Genomic DNA, 17762 nt, shown 5'->3' with positions numbered 1-17762 from the left:
AGCAGAGTTTGACAAAAGGGCTCCAAATCTGCATGGGGGATCAGGATGCACAACCACAAGCTGGCAGTACAACCATTTTCCACAGCCTCCTCCAAAACCCCAGAGCAAGCCAAGCCCTGCAGTGGGGCATGGGAGCAGGTCCCCCTTCTCCTGCTTCATCCCAGAGCCTTTCCCAAGGGATGGTCCTCAGGTGTCATCTTTGGGATCTTTGCCATCTTTGGTACAGGCCATGCTGCAAGGATCCCAGAAATGGGATAAAAAGGAATACAGCCCAGCACTGGAGGCATGTAGGGATCACCCTGTGCTGAGGGCTACAGGCTGGGGTCACCCCAAAGCTGTCCCCTATCCCCCACTGTCACAGAACACAGCTGAACCTAAACAAACTCCCCAGCACACCCCAAGGGGATGGTCCCAAATCACTGAACCACAGAATGGTTTGGGTTGAAAGAAACCTTAAAGATCATCTGGTTCCAACCCCCCCACCCCCGGCACAGACAAACCTCATACTGAATGGTATGAATCCTTCAAATTTCCATCCAAAATTCAATTCTTAGCTGGTCTATGCTCATTTGTTCTTGTGTCAATATTAACCTTTAGCTTAAATAATTATCCCCCTCTCTCCGGTGTTGCTCCCATGGCTAATTTCCATTACAATGCAGTCTCAGCCCCTTTCTGCCAGCATTTTTCAAGGCTGATTAAGGCAAGTTCTTTTAGTCTTCCTTCACAAAATGAGCTTTCGTTCCCCAAGCATGTTTCCACACCCCTCACTGCACTCCCTCTATCTTAGACTCAGCATCCTCCACCTGTCCTGGAGGAGGACATAGATCCTCATAGAATCCTAGGATGGTTTGGGTTGGAAAGAACCTTAAAGCCCCCCTCGTTTCCCCCCCTGCCATGGGCAGGGACACCTTCCACTAGCCCAGGTTGCTCCAAGCCCCATCCAACCTGGTCTTGAACACTTCCAGGGATGGGGCAGCCACAGCTTCTCTGGGCAATCTGTACCAGTGCCTCACAGGAAAGGATTTCTTCCTAAAATCCTATTTAAACCTACCCGTTTTCAGGTTGAAGTAATTCCCCTTTGTCCTGTCACTTGTCCCAAGTCAATCTTCAGCTCTCTTGGAGTCCCTTTAGGCACTGGAAAGGGTTTTAAGGTCTCCCTGGAGCCTTCTCCAGGCTGAACACCCCTAGCTCTCCCAACCTGGCTCCAGATCAGAGAGGCTCCAGCCCTGTAATCACACAGAGCTGAGCTCCTGGTGCAGACAGCAGGGCAACCCTTCTGCCTCCCTGCATCTTCCAGCACTAAATTTTGTCCTGTTTCACTATCTAGTCCTCAAGGTCACACAGGCAGAATCTATCATCCACAGCTCCTGACCCTCAGCACCTGACTGTCACTGCAACATTTATCACAACCATTTTTCACTGCTGTTACAAACATGACAGCAGCTCCCAAGTGCTGGTGGCATGTGGTGCCACTTTGAGGTGAGCAGTGACCCAGGGACAGGGCAGAACACTGGTGCCATGCAGCCATCTCCCATGGGATGGTCACAGCAACACACTGGGCACACAGCTTGGGCAGTCCCAGCACCCACTGGTGTGTCCCCTGGAGCAGAAATAGGAAGCACATTTCCACCTTAGGACCAAAATGTTATCAACAGAAATTAATCCCATTCACTCAATTCCCAGGTGATGCTGCTCTGCTGCACAGAGCTGTCACTGAGTACTGTGGGGATAGGGCAGGGACAGCACTGCCACAGTCCTGGAGAGGCAATGCCCCAGTTGTGCCAGGTGCTCAGCACCATCCTGCCCACCCCAAGCCCCACTCTTCACTGGGATCAGCATGAAAACAGGCTGTGCCAGGAATACAAAGCCAGAATTAGCATCCCGAGCCATTTCTCTTTCAGCAGAACATTTGTACCTCTCATTGTAACACATTTTGCTGGCACAAGGCAACAGGGATGGAGCTTAACACATCGCTGTGCTGCATAAATGAGTCCTGAGTCCAAAACATTCCTTTTTTCTTGCATGTAAATCCCAGGATACCTGCATACAGCTCCATCACCTGCAGAACCTCATTAGCATCTAAGTGCTCTCATCCCTTTGTGCCCAGAGAGCCACTCACAGGAGTCACATGGGGAGAAAAAAAGGAAGAATTCACACTGTTAGAGGAGCAATTTTTAAGTCGTATATCTGCAGACAGTGATTTATATTAGCAGAAAAAAAGCAAAGCAACTAGAAACCTGTTTAAATTTGAAATATGAACTTGAATTCCCAAGCACAATCCAGCTCCATGGATCTATCCTGTGTGTGGTGGCTGAGCCCCAGCTGGCACATAAGTACCACACAGCCCCTCACTCATCCTGACCCCACACAGGATGGAGAATTGGGAAAAGATAAAACCCATGGGTAGAGACAAGAACAATTTAACAACTGCAATACACTAAAATTCAATTATAATAACTGTAATGAAAAAGGAGATAAGGAAAAGAAAGAGTGGAATCAAATACCAAATGGAAAAGTGATGCCTAGTACAGTCTCTCACCACCTGCTGACCGATGCCCAGTCTGTTCCCAAGCAGCAATCAGCCCCTCACAGACAACACCCCCAGTTTATATACTGGGCATGACATTCCATGGTCTGAAATATCTCTCCAGCCAGGGCAGGTCATCTGTCCTGGCCATGATCCCTCCCAGTTTCTTGTTGCCTCCTCACTGGCAGAGCATGGGAAATGCAAGTGCCCTTGACTTAGAGTGAACACTGCTCAGCAACAACCGAACCATCAGTCCGTTATCAACATTGTTCTCATCCTAAATCCAAAACACAGCCCTGCACCAGCTACTGGGAAAAACAATAACTCTATCTCAGTCAAACCCAGGACTCCGTGCACAGCTCCAGAGGCCTCAGCAGCAACTGTCAGCTGGGACCTGATGCCACTGGGAAGTCACATTGCATCTATGTCTGCTTCCCAAGCAGGCTTCCCAGCTGGGTGCTATCAAGGATGCCACATCCCATTAGTAAAGATCCCTGATGGAGTGTAAAGCTCAATTAGAAAAGCCATAATCAACACTGTTACAGCCTATATTTAGCTGCCATTCGGCGTTTGGGTAAGGAGGAGAGCAGATAATCAAGTCATGACAAGGGTGGAAAAATCCTTCTGGCTGAGTGTGAGAGCTCAGGCAGGAGCCCAGTGACAGCTCCATCACTCCCAGTCCACAGGCAGATGGGGAATGTGGGAGTATCAGCAGGGCCAGGTCCCTGCCACCAGCCCTAAGGACAGCTGCAGGACACAAACTGGCTGTGCCAGGCAGGGTGTAAGCTGGGCTGGCTGCTCCAACACCCCATTCTGGCCACAGCCCCTGACACCCAGGGGACACAGGCACTGCTTTCCCAGGCTCTATGGAAAGCCAAGAGGATAATATGAAGACCCACTGGGACAAAAAAGAGTGAAAAGAAAAGAGGCAGAACACAGCACCAAAGCTGTGCGGTGTCCAGTGCCCTCCCCATGGTGATGTCCTTACCAGATGGTGTCTCTATCACCAGGGAGCAAGAGGAGAAGGGCTGAGATAAAGGGATGGGAGGGATAGTGAACAGGTTAATGCAGTTAAACCAGGGAAACCCAGATCCTACATCCCTCCTGCAAGCTGGAAACAAACTGCACATGCACCTCCAACCTCCCGGCTGGTTTCCACGTGGGAGAAGTTGCTCTCTGGAGGGCACTGCCCAGCCCATCCCAGGAGGACAGAGTCTGCAGCTTGCCCAGGGAAGGATGAAGGAGTTACCACACCAACCCCATCAGAAATCCAGCAGCACAACAGAGGGAGGGGAAACCCTACACCCACCACTCACAATCCCAAAAGGACCCCAATAAGCCTCATTGACTGACATTATTTCCCCAGGAACTGAGCAAGAAAACCTCCTGCACATCTCCTGGAAATGCCTAAGGATAGTGACCCTCCAGAGGTGTCCCATTCCTGGGAAGAGGGAAGCACACAGCACACAGTCCCAGCAACTCTCAGGCAAACCCAAGCACCCACCGTGCTAGTCCAGCTCCCCCCAGCCTTCCTAGATCAGACAGAGGATGGCAGGGATGGGGCCAGGAGAGCCTGGTTATTGCAGAGGGACACCACTCACAGATCTTCCCAGTCAGTGGCTGCTCCTGCCTGTAACACACTGCTCAGTACTGCTCCTCCAAGGAGGTGTAACTTAGCAACCTGACCTTAAAAACTCGGCAAAGGTTCCAGCTGGATTCAGGAAAATGAGAGATGCTACAAGCCAGGAGGAGACATGACCCACCACAACCCCCTCTCGAAGTGGGGTGAGGGCAGCCACAGCTCTGAGTCTGAGAGGAAAAGACCAACTGGGTAAAATACAGAGTAGCCTCAGAAACCAAAGCCTTCACAGGGCATCCTCACCTGTTCAAACCACCAGTTTGCTCTGAAAACCTTATCAGCTGTGAGCAAACCTGTGACTCACTGGTACTATTTCCAGTGACCCTGTGGATTGCAAAGCCAGAGAAAATAACAAAGAAATCTTCCCTTTGCATTCAAAAAAAACACCCAAACAGAAAATCTTCCTTTCTGGCTGCCCAGTGTGTGTATGTGTGAAGAGTGGAGGATGAGAGCTGAAACAGAGCATCTTTCATCTGGCTGAGAGACAGTTTCAAAGCAAAACAAAACCCATAACAGCTTTTAGCATGCAAGTTCAGAAAAGAAAAAAAAACAACTGTGTGAAGCTATAAAAATACCTTCTCAGGCTCAGCTGTGAACTGGTAAATACCACGATTTCCATCAGCTAGTTTGCAAAAGCTTCCTCTCCTGCCACCTCTTTGGCTTGCAGAGCATCTCTGCAGCAGGGATCAGTGCCCAAGCACTGTACAAACACTTCCAGTATCCAGGGAATAATTGCTCCTGTCCCTGAAACTGCATTTTGATTTGAAGAGGTGAGTCAGGCTTCAAAGGCTGTGGGAGGTGCAGGAGAGGAGGTCACACGCCCCTCGTGCCAGGAAACAGGTCAGCAAAAAGGCTTTTTACTGTGAGGGTGGTAAGACATGGGCACATCCAGCGAGGACTGTGAGGGTGGTAAGACATGGGCACAGGTTGTCCAGAGAGGTAGTAGATGCCTCAGCCCTGGCAATGTTCAAAGCCAGGCTGGATGAAGCCTTGAGCAAACTGGTCTGGTGGGAGATGATCGCTAAGGTCCATTCCAACCTCTAAAATTCTATGATTCTACAAAAGCATTTTTGAGCAACTTGGAGGAGAAGCATTTGTCAACCACTGCCCACAGTGGGTCCAGCCATGCCCATCCATCCCTGCTCCCAGCACCCACCCTGCTGAGCTGGAAGCCAAGTACCAAATTTCCTAGTACAGGGCCAAAAGTCCTTTCTGTGACAGAAGCTGCAGAGCCCCAAGCACTCGGGTGTGTGACAGCCTCTCACCCACCAGGGCTTTACTCAGTGCTAAAGAGCTGCTACTGCTATTCACCCCTGGCACCACCCAGCAGGGCAAGCTGGACAACAGGCAGAGCCATCCCCACGGAAACAAGATGAAAAAACACAGACCCTTCATGTCAGCAGTCCCAAACCAGGCACCGGGGCTGTGTTTTATAGCAATGCCTCCATTTCACCATGCACTGAAACACAACTGTCAGAGGGATGAAATACATTGGGGCCAGACACTGCTGTTCATTCAGTTGAAGTATGCTGTTTTCCTTTGTTAAAAGAAGCTTTTCTCCAGCTCTGTTGCAGGCAGTAAAACCACGTGCCCAGCCAGTGGGAAGCTCCTCTCACTCCCCAGCCCAGGTGCACCCGACAGGGTCCCTCACCAGCAGCCACCCTGCCCCTCTGTCATGTTCTGTCCCTGTGGTGCCACCCCATCCACATCCCACAGGTGAGAGCAGCCCTGTGCAGCCCCTGCCCATCAGCTACACTGATCACTCACTGTTCACAGGGGCAAAACAGGGACCAGGCTCTTGGGAGGGCTCTGGCAGAGCCCAGCCCAGACCTGCTGGAGCTGCACCTCCACAACAAAAAGTCCAAAGACAAAGTCTCTAGGCTCAGGGAAAGAAGGAGGAATGTTTATGGAGTATGAACATTTACCCTGCTCATGGAGTTCTCTCTGATAAATGGGGAAAGAACAGGCACATGAAGTCTGGCATGATAGCAGAGCAGATGAGTATCCTCCCTCCCAGCAGCTCCAGAGCATGACCTGCATCCTCAGGGACCATCCCAGGCTCCCCATGCACAGATCCAGGCTCTGCCATCCAGGTGAAGCAGAGAGGACGTCCAAAGGTATCAGGGATGCTCCGCAGGGAACACAAAAGACTCATGGACCACTCTCTGGAAGAAAAAGGGCTGAGGCTGCATTCCCCACCTTACAGAGAAAAGTGTTTGAGAGACATAAGGCAACTCACAAGCTAAAGATCTTGCACACTTAAAGGCAACATACGAGCAGGATGAAACTCCCAGGGACACACCATTGACTCAGGATTGTGGCCAGCCCAGAGGCAGCCAAGGGACAGCAAAGCATGTTTAGAACTTGGCTGGGATTCGGAGGCTTCACAGCAAGGGACACAGCAAGGGACACATTAAATCAGGGAAAAGAAAGAGGCAGAGCAATGCAGACAGTAACACAGCTCCTTCCCTATAAGTGACAAAGCCTTCAGTGCCACACCTTAGTAACCACACACTGATGTGTAAAAGTGGGGAATGCAGAGAGGAGAAGGGGTTATATGACCTGCCAAGGCCAGGGCAGAACAAACACCTCCCACTCTCCAGGCTTACAAGACACAGCACCATGGTGTGCCCTGGCTCCCAGCTTTTCTTTTCTGGTGTTTACACATCTCCTGTCTCCCTTGAAAAAATTTGGAGACAAAAGCTAATGAAGCACAAGCAACATAGATGACAAGCTCCCCCCGCTCAGTTTTAAGAGTTGGCTAATTTACAAGATAAATACATTGCTGCCTCCTTCGTATTTGCAAACACCTCTCAGGGAGGACATGAATGGGTCCAGCATGATGTCCAGCACCACAGCCACCTCCAGCACCCACTGGCCTCCTCTCACTGACACTGCACCAGCACAGAATCCCTGCAGCATGACTCCTTCACTGCTGCCCCAGAGCTCCTGGGCCTGTTCCCAGTCTCATGACACAGGGCTGGTCTCCCCCATTGCTTCAAAATCCGAGTCACAGGACGGAGGAGACAAAAAGGCGCTGAGATCATCTTGGAAAGGACACTGCTGCTCCTGACAACCACAGGGGAGACGCTTCAGGCCTGAACTCGATGTGCTCCAGCACAGAAAGACACTCCAGACATCTGTTGGAGCTGCTGGGTTTGCTTTAAATCCCATCATTTCTGCAGCGTGACCAAGTTTTCCAGCACTGGAGGCAAACCGTGGCAAAGCTGATCAATCTCTGACTACTAACCCCTGGCAAAAGTAATTATTTCATATGTTTTGGTCAAAAAGCAGATTTATAATCATAGGCTTGGACAGCACGTTGTTGTTTTAAACCCTCCGGGGCATCACCTTTCATCCAGAGCCTTGGCCTGGTTTTCCTTTTCCTCTGAAGTACAAGAGGCAGGTCACCATCGTGGTCAGAGGGACAAGCCCATTCAACAAGACACATTTTTATGCTCCCTCCCCCATGTTGCAGTAAAATCCTTTAAAAATATGGATTTCAGTGCAGGAGTAACAGGAGCTGAGAGGAGCTGGGAGCAGAGCTCCAGCGAGGGCAGGACCCACACAGTAGCTGCTTGTGGCTGGGATAATGGATTTTATCTGTCTTGTGAGGGGAAGAGCAAGAGCAGAAAGCCCCAAAGCAGCACAGAGGAATCCCAACCCTGCTCCTGGCAGCTGCCAGGCTCTGAGGAGCAGTCTAGCTGCAGGGGCCAGGCAGGAGCACTCAGAGCAGATTTCTCCCAAGCCAGGCTCAAGTCTGGGTTCCACCACCTCCAGAGCCTCAGCAGGTCCACAAAGGGTTAATAGCACCATTAGTCTGAAAAGTTTTCATGCCTCAGTCACAGGATGCATTTTCTCCATGAGCTCCTATATAATATTCCTACCTCCCTGTAGTATCCTCCTCCCAGCTGCTGCTTTGTGCAGGAGCAGACTGCAGGCATCTGCACCAGAGAGCACCCGAGGATGGAATCCCAAGCAATCCAGCCTAGCTGACAGGGAATTTCCTCAGCAGCAAACCCTCCCAAGATAAAAACAGCTTCTGTTCCTCATTAATATAAACATGATATCAGTTTTATGCCTTTGGAAGGCCAGCAAGGTGATAGGAATCAATTGCATGGGAGTTTCTACTGCCCCAAGTGACAACTTTGCAGCTCTCAGTGTTTCTCTGGAGACTTCTATGCTCCAAGATAAAGTCCTCCTATAATCTAAATTTCACTGCCCAGAGAAGTTGTGTTCCAGGCCAGGTTGGACAGGGCTTGGAGCAACCTGGTCTGGTGGAAGGTGTCCTTGCCCATCGCAGAGGGGGTTGGAACGAGATGAGCTTTAAGCTCCCTTCCAACCCAAACCATTTTAGCAATCTGTGACAAATTTAACCTTTTTGTTCTTTAAAGCAACATTAAAATGCACTGAATCTTACCATTTTTTTCACAAGCATGGATTTGCAGCCAAAAAATAGATCTAACAGAGACAGTCACACAAATTCTGCACATAGGGCAGGCAGCAGCAGGCCTGGAGCATCTGAGCAGCCAGGAAGCACAAACATCAGCTCCAGTGGCTTCCAAACACCCTTGGAAAAGCACATGGATGCTCCAGGCAGTGGTGCCCATACCCAGGGGCTGCCTCTAGTAAGGGGGTGAGGGTTGGAGCTCTGCTCCCCCCCCATGCCATAGCCAGCAAACCAGGAGCTGCCTATTCCCTCCTGCATCCTCTCCCATCAAAAAAAGCAGACTAAAAATATTTTGCATTCATTTGTATAATTGCCAGCTATTCCTACAGGAGAAAACACAGTTTTGGGGAAGAAAATAACTTTTTAATTATTAAAGGAAATATTCCAATTTTCCCATTTGAAATATTCCCAACAGAAGTGTCCTTTTTTTCTTTCCTCTTTGAAATGCTTCTTCCTGGGTCCAGAGAAAGTCTCCTTTGTCAATACATCCCCCTCCCCTTCCTCCCCAGCTCTCCTAGAGCCAGGTCAGCCCACCTTCTGCAGGAGAATATCACCTGGATTCTCTCTCCCATGCAGCCCTCTCCTCCTGAGCAGCTCTTCCCCCAGCAAGGGGTTTGTTTGAAGGACATAACCCACCCAAACTTCCCCACAGAAGGGTGCCAAGCTAGGCACATGGCTGCTCTTTCTCCCATTTCCCACCCTCGTGTGGGTACCAGGTCAGAGTTGGTCCCTTTGAGGAGATCCAGCATCCAAGGACAGGTGGCTTGCAGGAGAGGTCCTCCTGTGCTCAGCCTTCTGCACCAGGGCAGTAGATAGATGATACTCTGTGCCTAAACCTCTCCAAATCCCAAATGCATCTCCTCCCTGCTCCCCGAACTCTGCCCCATGGGCACTCACAGGCTCCAACATCACCATCCTCACGTTGTGCTTCTTTGAGGCATGTGAAGGCACCAAGTCCCTTCCCTTCACCCCTCAAAACAAGCAATGCCAATGCAACTGGATACCTGTCAGCAGGGCAGCCAGAACCCCCAAAACTGCCCTGTGCCTTGCAGGGCCCTCCTCAATACCCACTCCCCCCTGGAGCACAGCATTTGCTCCATGAGCAGAGTGACAAAAGCCACATGTGTCACCCAAGTCAGGAGCTGCACTGCCCAGTGTCACCATATACCCTGTTCAGTGTCCCTACACATTCCAGGGACTGCCCTGCACAGGCAGGAGCAGGCAGAGGAGGGCATACAGGGACAATCCCCATTCAAAAAAAGTCTTCCCTTTGCCAGCCACCACTTTTATTAGAAGCTGTTAACTTGCCATCCGCTGTCTGGAATCACTTCCTTCCCCCTCTCCGTGCATAAATCCAAGAGTGGATTGCTGGTGCTTCTGATTCCTACCTGTGCCCCCTCCCAGCTCTGACTCAGTGCCAAAACAGTGGGGGAATTAGGAATCAAACAGTCTTTCAAGCAACTGTGACTCACAGGCCAAGGCTTTCTGCTGAAGGAGATGTCTCCTGCAGTCACACTACGTATGTAATTCCCCTTAATACCAGTATCATTTCCCCTTCCTCCCACTACCCCATCCAACTATCCTTGCAAAATAGAGGATGACCATTCATCTTTTTCTGCCTAATCCAGGCAAAGATTAGCTTCAGCTCGCACAGAATTTAGGCAGCTCTCAACCTCATCTCCCATCCCAAAGATTGGCTTTCAAAGGAAGCCAGAGCCAGGCAGAAAGGGAGAACACAGGGTACAAACCACATCCCTTGGCTTTAGATAGAACATAGCCACAAAAGATGACAGAGAGAGCTCACATGTGCTTCTCCAGCCTGTCAAATCTGGAATATTTTCCCAGCCAGCTCCCAGGCCCACACATGCCTGCACTTCCATGGGACAGACATTAAACCTACCTCTAGCTGCAGCCATGGGAGCAGGTTTTTGAGGAAGCACCAAGAGGTAGAGGCCCAGATGTTGCCTGGCTCTGAACACGACTTCCCCCTGCATCCCAGCACTGCAAGAGGATGGAGTCAGTAGCCCATTCCAAGACCAGAAGCACAGCAGAGCTGAGATCAGGTTACTGCATGCTGGAAATCACCCAGGAGTCCCCATGTGCAACATGTGCCACAGAGAACCAAGACATGTCAGGGCTTGGTGGAGAGGCCCCTTGCTAGGACAGATTTGATGGGAAGATGGATTTCTTCCCCAAGCCCCTTCCTGACAGATCACAGCCACGGAGATGCAAACAGGGGAGAACAAAGCTAAAAAGCCTCTTTAAGTTTAATATACAAAACCCAGGCAGCTCAATCAAGCAACAAAAGCTAAATGTCATTTCCTCCCATGGCACTGCCACTCTGCTCACAAAACAGAACCATTCATGTCTGACAGCTTGTCATGGTGGTGAGACACCAGGGACACGGCACACGCAGCCTGGGGAAAGGCTGGCACAGAGGAGAAGGGAGGAAGGCTCAGTCCTGCAGTTCACCACACACCACCAGCATGGAGGGTGACAGGGGCAGCTGTGAGAGCTGAAAGGCACCAGTGACCCCAACAGCCACAACCACACAGCACCATGATGCCAGGCCAGGTGAGACAGTACAGATTCATGCAATGATCTGTGTTGGAAAGGACATTAAAGACCACCTCAAAGCACATATTGTTCCATCCCCCTACCATGGGCAGGGACACCTTCCACTGGACCACGTTGCTCCAAGCCCTTTCCAACCTGGCCTTGAACACATCCAGGGATAGGGAAGCCACAGCTTCTCTGGGCAACCTGTGCCAGTGCCTGACCACCCTCACAGGGAAGAATTCCTTCCCAAGATCTAATGTAAATCTCTCCTCCTTTAGTTTAAAGGCATTCCCCCTTGTCTTGTCATTATCTGCCCCTGTAAAAAGTTGCTCTCTCTCTTTTTATAATCCCTGTTTAGGCATTGGAAGGGGCTCTAAGGTCTGCCCAGAGCTTTCCCTTCTCCAGGCTGAACACCCACAGCTGTCTCAGCCTGTCTCCAGAGCAGAGAGGCTCCAGGCTTTGAGGCATCATGTCAAACAAGTCTCAGCCAAGAGCACAGGAGCTGTCTTTGGGGACAGTCCCCCAATTCAGCTGTGCAGCCCAAGATCCAGCACCAATGCTCCCACCCCAGTGTGTCTCCAGCTGAAAAGAGGCTGAAGTTTCCAGCTCCTAAAGCTCTTCCTCACATTCTTGCCTAGCCACACTGTAAAGGTGCTGAGTGCCCAGTGCCTGTTCCAGTTAACAGGATTAAAGGATGCTCAGCACCTCCGTGAAACAGGCCATGGGCTGAGTCACTAACACTGGATTTAGGACTCTATTTCCAGCACTAGCACAGACCTCTTCCATGCAGTAGTGATGGACATTGATTTTTTTTTAATAGGTTACAATGATCTGTTGCAGCAAAAATGCCAATCTATGCACCCACACACATTTTCCTGCTGGCCTCTCAGCAGGCAAGGGAGATGTCAGCACTGGCAAGTTTGGAACACAAGTGGCACAAACACCTTATTGACTAATTTTCAGCTGAAAACTTCTCACTTAACCTAAACCACTTGCAAGAGTCTTAGTTGTTTTCTCCCTTAAAAGGCAAGTATCTTTCCATACGGAGATGTCATTTGGAAGCAGAAAGGTTTTGCTCAAAATGTGTCAAAAACAAAGTGGGAAAAGTCAGCCAAACTCTCAGCCATGCAAGAGAGCCCCTCAGAGATGCCCCTTTGGGCATCTCTACCTACCATCTCTACCTGCCTCATGTTGTGTGCAGCTAACACAGGAATTGTTCTTTCAGTGCTGTTTTCCAGCTCCCAAACTTGCCAGTTCCTCTCTCTTCCATCACAATCGTGTGCTTGAACACAAACATGCTGCCAGAGCTGAAGAGATATTTTTAAGCACCCAAAAACAACGAAGCAAAATCCTGCCAGGAAACATTTCCCACTACCCCTCCCCACCTCAAAGCCCATCAAACTACACAACAAAGAACATGGATCAAGATATCAGAGTAGAAAACACTCCCAAAGGAGGGGAGGTAACAAGTTCCAAGTGCAACTCCTTGGTCCAGCTTCCCATGAGGACTGGGACAGGCTCTGACCCTGCCAAGCAACAGAGACACCTGGACCCACCTCTGCCCCTGCTGAGAGTGCAAAGATGATGCCTCACCTGGAGCACCATTCCTTCAGTTGGAGATTATCTAATGACATGGGCCAGGCAAGTTGGAATTTTTATGAAATTTAATTCTTACGTAATTTACTTGATTGCTAATTAACACCAACTTCCAGCTCAGTTATTGGGAAAAAAAACTAGGAGAATCCCAAAGCTAACACCCTGCCTGCTTGCTCCTCATTCAGCATGAGCCAACCCCCTCTCCTCCCTGTATCCTGAGCTTGGCTTCCCTGGGTTTCACCACAGGTTATCCCTGGACCAACTCCAACAGTCTCCTTGAGAAATTCTCCAAAGCATGATAACTGCCAGATGACACTGGATCCCCATCCTCCCAGAATCACTGGAGGCACCCAGGATCCCAGCCCAGGGCTCTGCCAGGCTAGCTCGCTGCTAAGCAGCCCAGGCTGAAAACAGCAATCTGGGAAGGTGCCAGCCTGCTCCTGAGAATTTCAGCTCACCCTGGAGCCTCCCTGGCCATTTTCTCAGCCTAGTTACCACACAACCGCCTTCAACCATGTTCTGATCCACTTTCAAAAGCTGCATGAACCCACAACCAGTTGCTCAGACCTTTCAGTTTATAAACAGCTCACTAACAGAAGAGGTATTTAATATAACCTGCCTTTTCCTCTCATTTCTCTGCCATGCCAGAGCGGATCCTCTCCACCCTTCCTGCCACCACACAGACAGCTAAGCACAAGCACCTCGAGGCTGGCACCAGGAGGTAACACAAAGAACAACCCCTCCAAACCTCAGCAAGCCCTCCAGTCCCTCCTGTGGTTCACCTACAGGCACCTGCACCCAATGCTGTGGAGCAACCCTCATACTCCTGCAATGCTCCAGGCCTTCATCCCACACAAAGTGGTCCAGCTCTGGAGCCAGTCAGCTTGAGAGTTTGGTTCATCCATCACTGCTCCTACTAGACAGAAAAAAGTTGCTGCAAATCAATCACTTGTTCTCCTGGGCTTGGCTGTTTACTCACACACTGCCAGTCCCTGCCCCAGCGTAAGCTGCATGCTGGGGACACTCTCATATCCCCACCTTGTCACACCTGGGGCCTCCCAATCCCAGAGGATCTGACTGTCCAGTTGATTTAATAACAGGAGGCAGCTGTACCAGAGCAGCAGAGCAGAGCAGCCATCCTCCTGCTGCACACAGCTGGCACAGCTCAGGCTGGAGAAGCCTCCAGCTGGCACAACAGAGGTGCAAATCACAACAGGGCTTTGTGCCACAGGTGGTGGCAGAGTAGGAGGGCACAGCAGAGGCTGAGGAGCTCCTGCAAGCAGCATGTTTGCCCAACAGCACCCAAATGAGATGATGCTCTTGCTGGGCTCCTTCTCTACACACAAGTCTGAGCCCACAAATCCTCAAACCCAGCAGACTTACTCCTCCCTGGCAAGCACTGCTTTATCTGGAGGTGTAGTTTAAAAATGCAGGAATGTTACTTAAAACCATAACTACACACCTGTTAATATCTGTTAAGTCCTGTGAGAATGCGTGGGACCACTATATTTAGAACATAATGACTCCAGTCGGTGCATCCTCTTGACTGAGCATCTGCCTACATCTGTTCCCTGTGGTCCCAGGGGACTACACAGCTCTGGGAAGTGTCATGGGATTCCAGCTGCCCTGAGCAAGGCCAGGGCAGGGCTGTCGTGGGAGCTGTAAGACATCACCCTGCTGAGTCTGGGGTGCAGGATTTCTCAGTACCTCCATGCACATGAAATGTGGGGGCTGAGCATCTTATTTCCTTGCTTAATTTGCCCGCATTAGAGTGAAGAAATGAAATAAAAGCAGAAGGTTGCTCAACAGAGCTGGAAAATGCACCATCTAGAGCAAGGACAGGGTCAGACATGGAAGCAACTTCCTTGCGTTGGCTTTTGGATCACAGCCGTGAAGATTTCCTGGGGCTTCTCATTGTACAGACATTGGGGAGGAAAGAAAACGGGCAGAATCTCAAGTAACTGGGGTGAAAAGTGATGCTGATTTCCAAGCATCCCACGCTCCAATCAACACTTAGTTTTACTTCCATAATCAACTGTATGCAATCAAGGGAACAGGCTCTGTATCCCCAGGTGCACTCAAGCCCCATCACTGGGGAGGTTGGGGGCATCAGGAACACAGTGCACACACTCAGATCCAGCCTGGAGGAGCTGCCCTGGAGCAGTTACATGGCCCAGTGGACAAAGTGCTTAAGGAGCAGGGAGAGCACAGCTCCCTGCAGCTCAAGCTTGGCCACACTGGAGCACTTGGAGGCTTCTGCTCGGGGGAAGCATTGCCAACCAGTCTCACACTGAGCTGAGCTCTGAGGGGCAGTGGCTCTGACAACCTGATGCATGGCAAGACACACTCTTGTGAGAGGAAGCACTCAAACATAGAATGGTTTGGGTTGGAAGGGACCTTAAAGTCCCCCCCATGGGCAGGGACACCTTCCAACAGACCAGGCTGCTCAGAGCTCCACATCCATAGCCAGCACCCCCCAGAAAATTTGGTACAGGAGCTACACACCAGCAATGCCACTTTTGTGGCTCATGCCCCAGAGCTAGGAAGGCATCATGACATCTCCCATTACATAGGAAACCACCCAACTTGCCCCAAAACCCAAGGTCCATAAAACCACAGCACCCTGTGGATGGAGGATCGATAGGCTGTGGAGCCTGTGAGTATCTCCCTCAAACCAGAGACACGGCACGTGCTCTTCTGCACACCAGCAAACCCCAGGGACCTGCCATGCTCTGCAGCACCTAGAAAACCAACCTTCCTTACACCCAGCTCTGCACCAACACAGCAGAAACCTGAGGGCAGAAGCCAGGGTTTGTGTCCACAATGCCAAAAAGGAGCAGAACAAAGCTCCTGGCTCGGCCACGAATGTTTCTGCGTTTCCGGAGAAACCGTAGCGTGCCTGGAGTGAGCAGGGAGAGGCAACCAGTTCCTTCAGCCACCGAGGGAAAAGGGAAGACAGCAACGGCTCAGCATGTCTCACTGTCTCAGCAGCATCAGGGGCTCCAACTTCTTTGTGATCTGCAGACACTTTAATAACCTTTGCAGAGTATGAGATGCTCAACAACCAGGGAAGAAGGCAAGTAGATAATTTCAGCGCTATTTTTTCCCTCTCTGTATCCTGAATAGATCCACACCCCTCCAGAAGCAGGGAGGCAGCGTGTGCAGGTCAGCAGGAGGATGTGGGGACACACACTGCTCAGGCTGAGCCCACACAGAGCAGGGGAAAAACCCAGAGCAGCACTGAGTGTTAGCCATGTCCTACAGGCTGCTTGTAACATCCAAGGAGAGTGAAGCAATTTTCTTGCAAGGAGCAATTTTCTTAATTGCAGTAACGGTGTTTACATGCAAAACAAGCATGTGTGCACCCCACCACCACAATCCTGAGCACTCCAATGCTCCCAAGGGGTTTCCAGTCAGCCCAATACCACCCCTCCCCATCTGCAGGGTATTCCCCTCATAATCCACACTCCAAAAATCCATGCCCAGAGAAGCCCTTTTCACCACTGCGCCCTGACCCTAAGCACAACCCAGACCCCTCCTGCCCCTCATATGTGCCAGGAGGCTCCACCAGCATTTCAAACACACAGGTTTAACTTCACCTGAGAAGCCACTTCTTGCTGCCCATGCAGGCAAGGACTCTGTGTGGGGCAGGAGGAGGGAAGGGCGATTTTGACACGATAACCTTGTTCCTCTAATGAGGAGACAGTAAGACAGCACAACACAGAGAACAACAGACAGAGGCAGGTACAGGTGCACGTGGCCACTCAGCAGACATCCAAGATGTGACACCGACACCTGGAACGTGCCCTGGGCAGGAAGATGGACACCAGGTCACAGAGCCTCCTGGAGATATCCCACAGCAACGAGTCACACACAAGTCCCAGACAGAAATGGGGTGATGCTTCCAGAGCTCTTGGCTTGCTCCCAGCCCCAGGAAAGGTAAATGGAAAGCAAAGGACCCAGGATTGCACCTCCCACCCTGCAGCCCCTGCAGGCACACACACGGAGGCACCAGGACAGATGTGCCACTGCCACCCCATACCTGCACTCCATGACACTACAGCAACAGCTCCCGCTCCGCCGGCCCCACCGCCTGGAGCGCAGCTCCGGCCTCGACTTCCTCAGGCTGAAGTACTCTGTCAGCTTCCCGAACGAAGCCATGGCCCCTGCGGTGTCCAGGCGCTTGTCCACCCGTGTCCCTGAGCGCTGGTGCCAACACACACTCGTGCATGCTACACCCCAAACTCACTCACTGCCCCAAGTGCTCCGCCAGCCCACGGCACCGGCAGGGGAGCAGAGTCAGACAGAGGCAGCACAAGGCAGGAGGAGTTTAGCCAGGAATTACTTGGCCAGTCCGCAGCGTGCTCCACGGTGATCCCTCAGATTGAGAGGGTACTGTCCTGTGTCCCCGAGCCAAGCGCAGGCGCTGGGCTGCACGAGAGAGGCTCGATGCCTATGTAGTGCAATGCTGCAGAGCTGAGGAGGGGGGAAAAATAATAGTGCCCACTGGAAAGGATCCCTTGGTAGCGACAGCACAGATCTGCGAGCCCCCACGACGAGTGGCACTGGGCAGGTGAGGGAGCTGCTCTCTGGGGAGGTGGCCCAGTGTGGCTGTGGTGGCCCTTGGATGGGCAAGGGGATGCTGTTTGATCAGAGGCGATCAGAAACCCCAAGAAATCAGCAGTTCAGACGAATTTCCAAAGGGTCTGTTCTTACGGCGTACGCCGACCAGGTGGAGAGGATCCCTGCTTGCTCTTCCTGAGGCTATTCAAAGTCCACCAGTTTTCCACCCTCCCTGTTTTCCAAAGCAGAAGGCACTCTTAGCCTCTGGCAGCACCTACCTACACGATGTTCCAGCCTGTCACCAAACACCTGAGCACAGGAAGAGGGACAGACATTTAAGGCTGATCCAGTCAGAGGTCACCTGCGGGCTCAGCTCCCCACGCTCCAGCACAAAGCCCTTCCACAGCAGACAGCAGACACAGGGATGC

General features: G+C 51.3%; 1 protein-coding gene across 1 annotated transcript in view; it reads right to left on the bottom strand.

Moving 5' to 3' along the window:
- Positions 1-16932, bottom strand: part of LOC103805588 (ankyrin repeat and fibronectin type-III domain-containing protein 1-like) — a gene marked incomplete at its 3' end in the record, with an annotated part of 155194 nt that extends 138262 nt beyond the window's left edge. The window contains exon 1 of the mRNA XM_009078244.1: positions 16814-16932. Within this exon, the coding sequence (XP_009076492.1) occupies positions 16814-16932 (119 nt within the window). The remainder of the gene's footprint in view (positions 1-16813) is intronic.
- Between the last annotated feature and the right edge of the window lie 830 nt (positions 16933-17762).

Source organism: Acanthisitta chloris, unplaced genomic scaffold (genome assembly GCF_000695815.1).
Source record: "Acanthisitta chloris isolate BGI_N310 unplaced genomic scaffold, ASM69581v1 scaffold207, whole genome shotgun sequence".
Taxonomy (NCBI): Eukaryota; Metazoa; Chordata; class Aves; order Passeriformes; family Acanthisittidae; genus Acanthisitta; species Acanthisitta chloris.
This window is presented reverse-complemented; position numbering and strand designations above follow the sequence as displayed.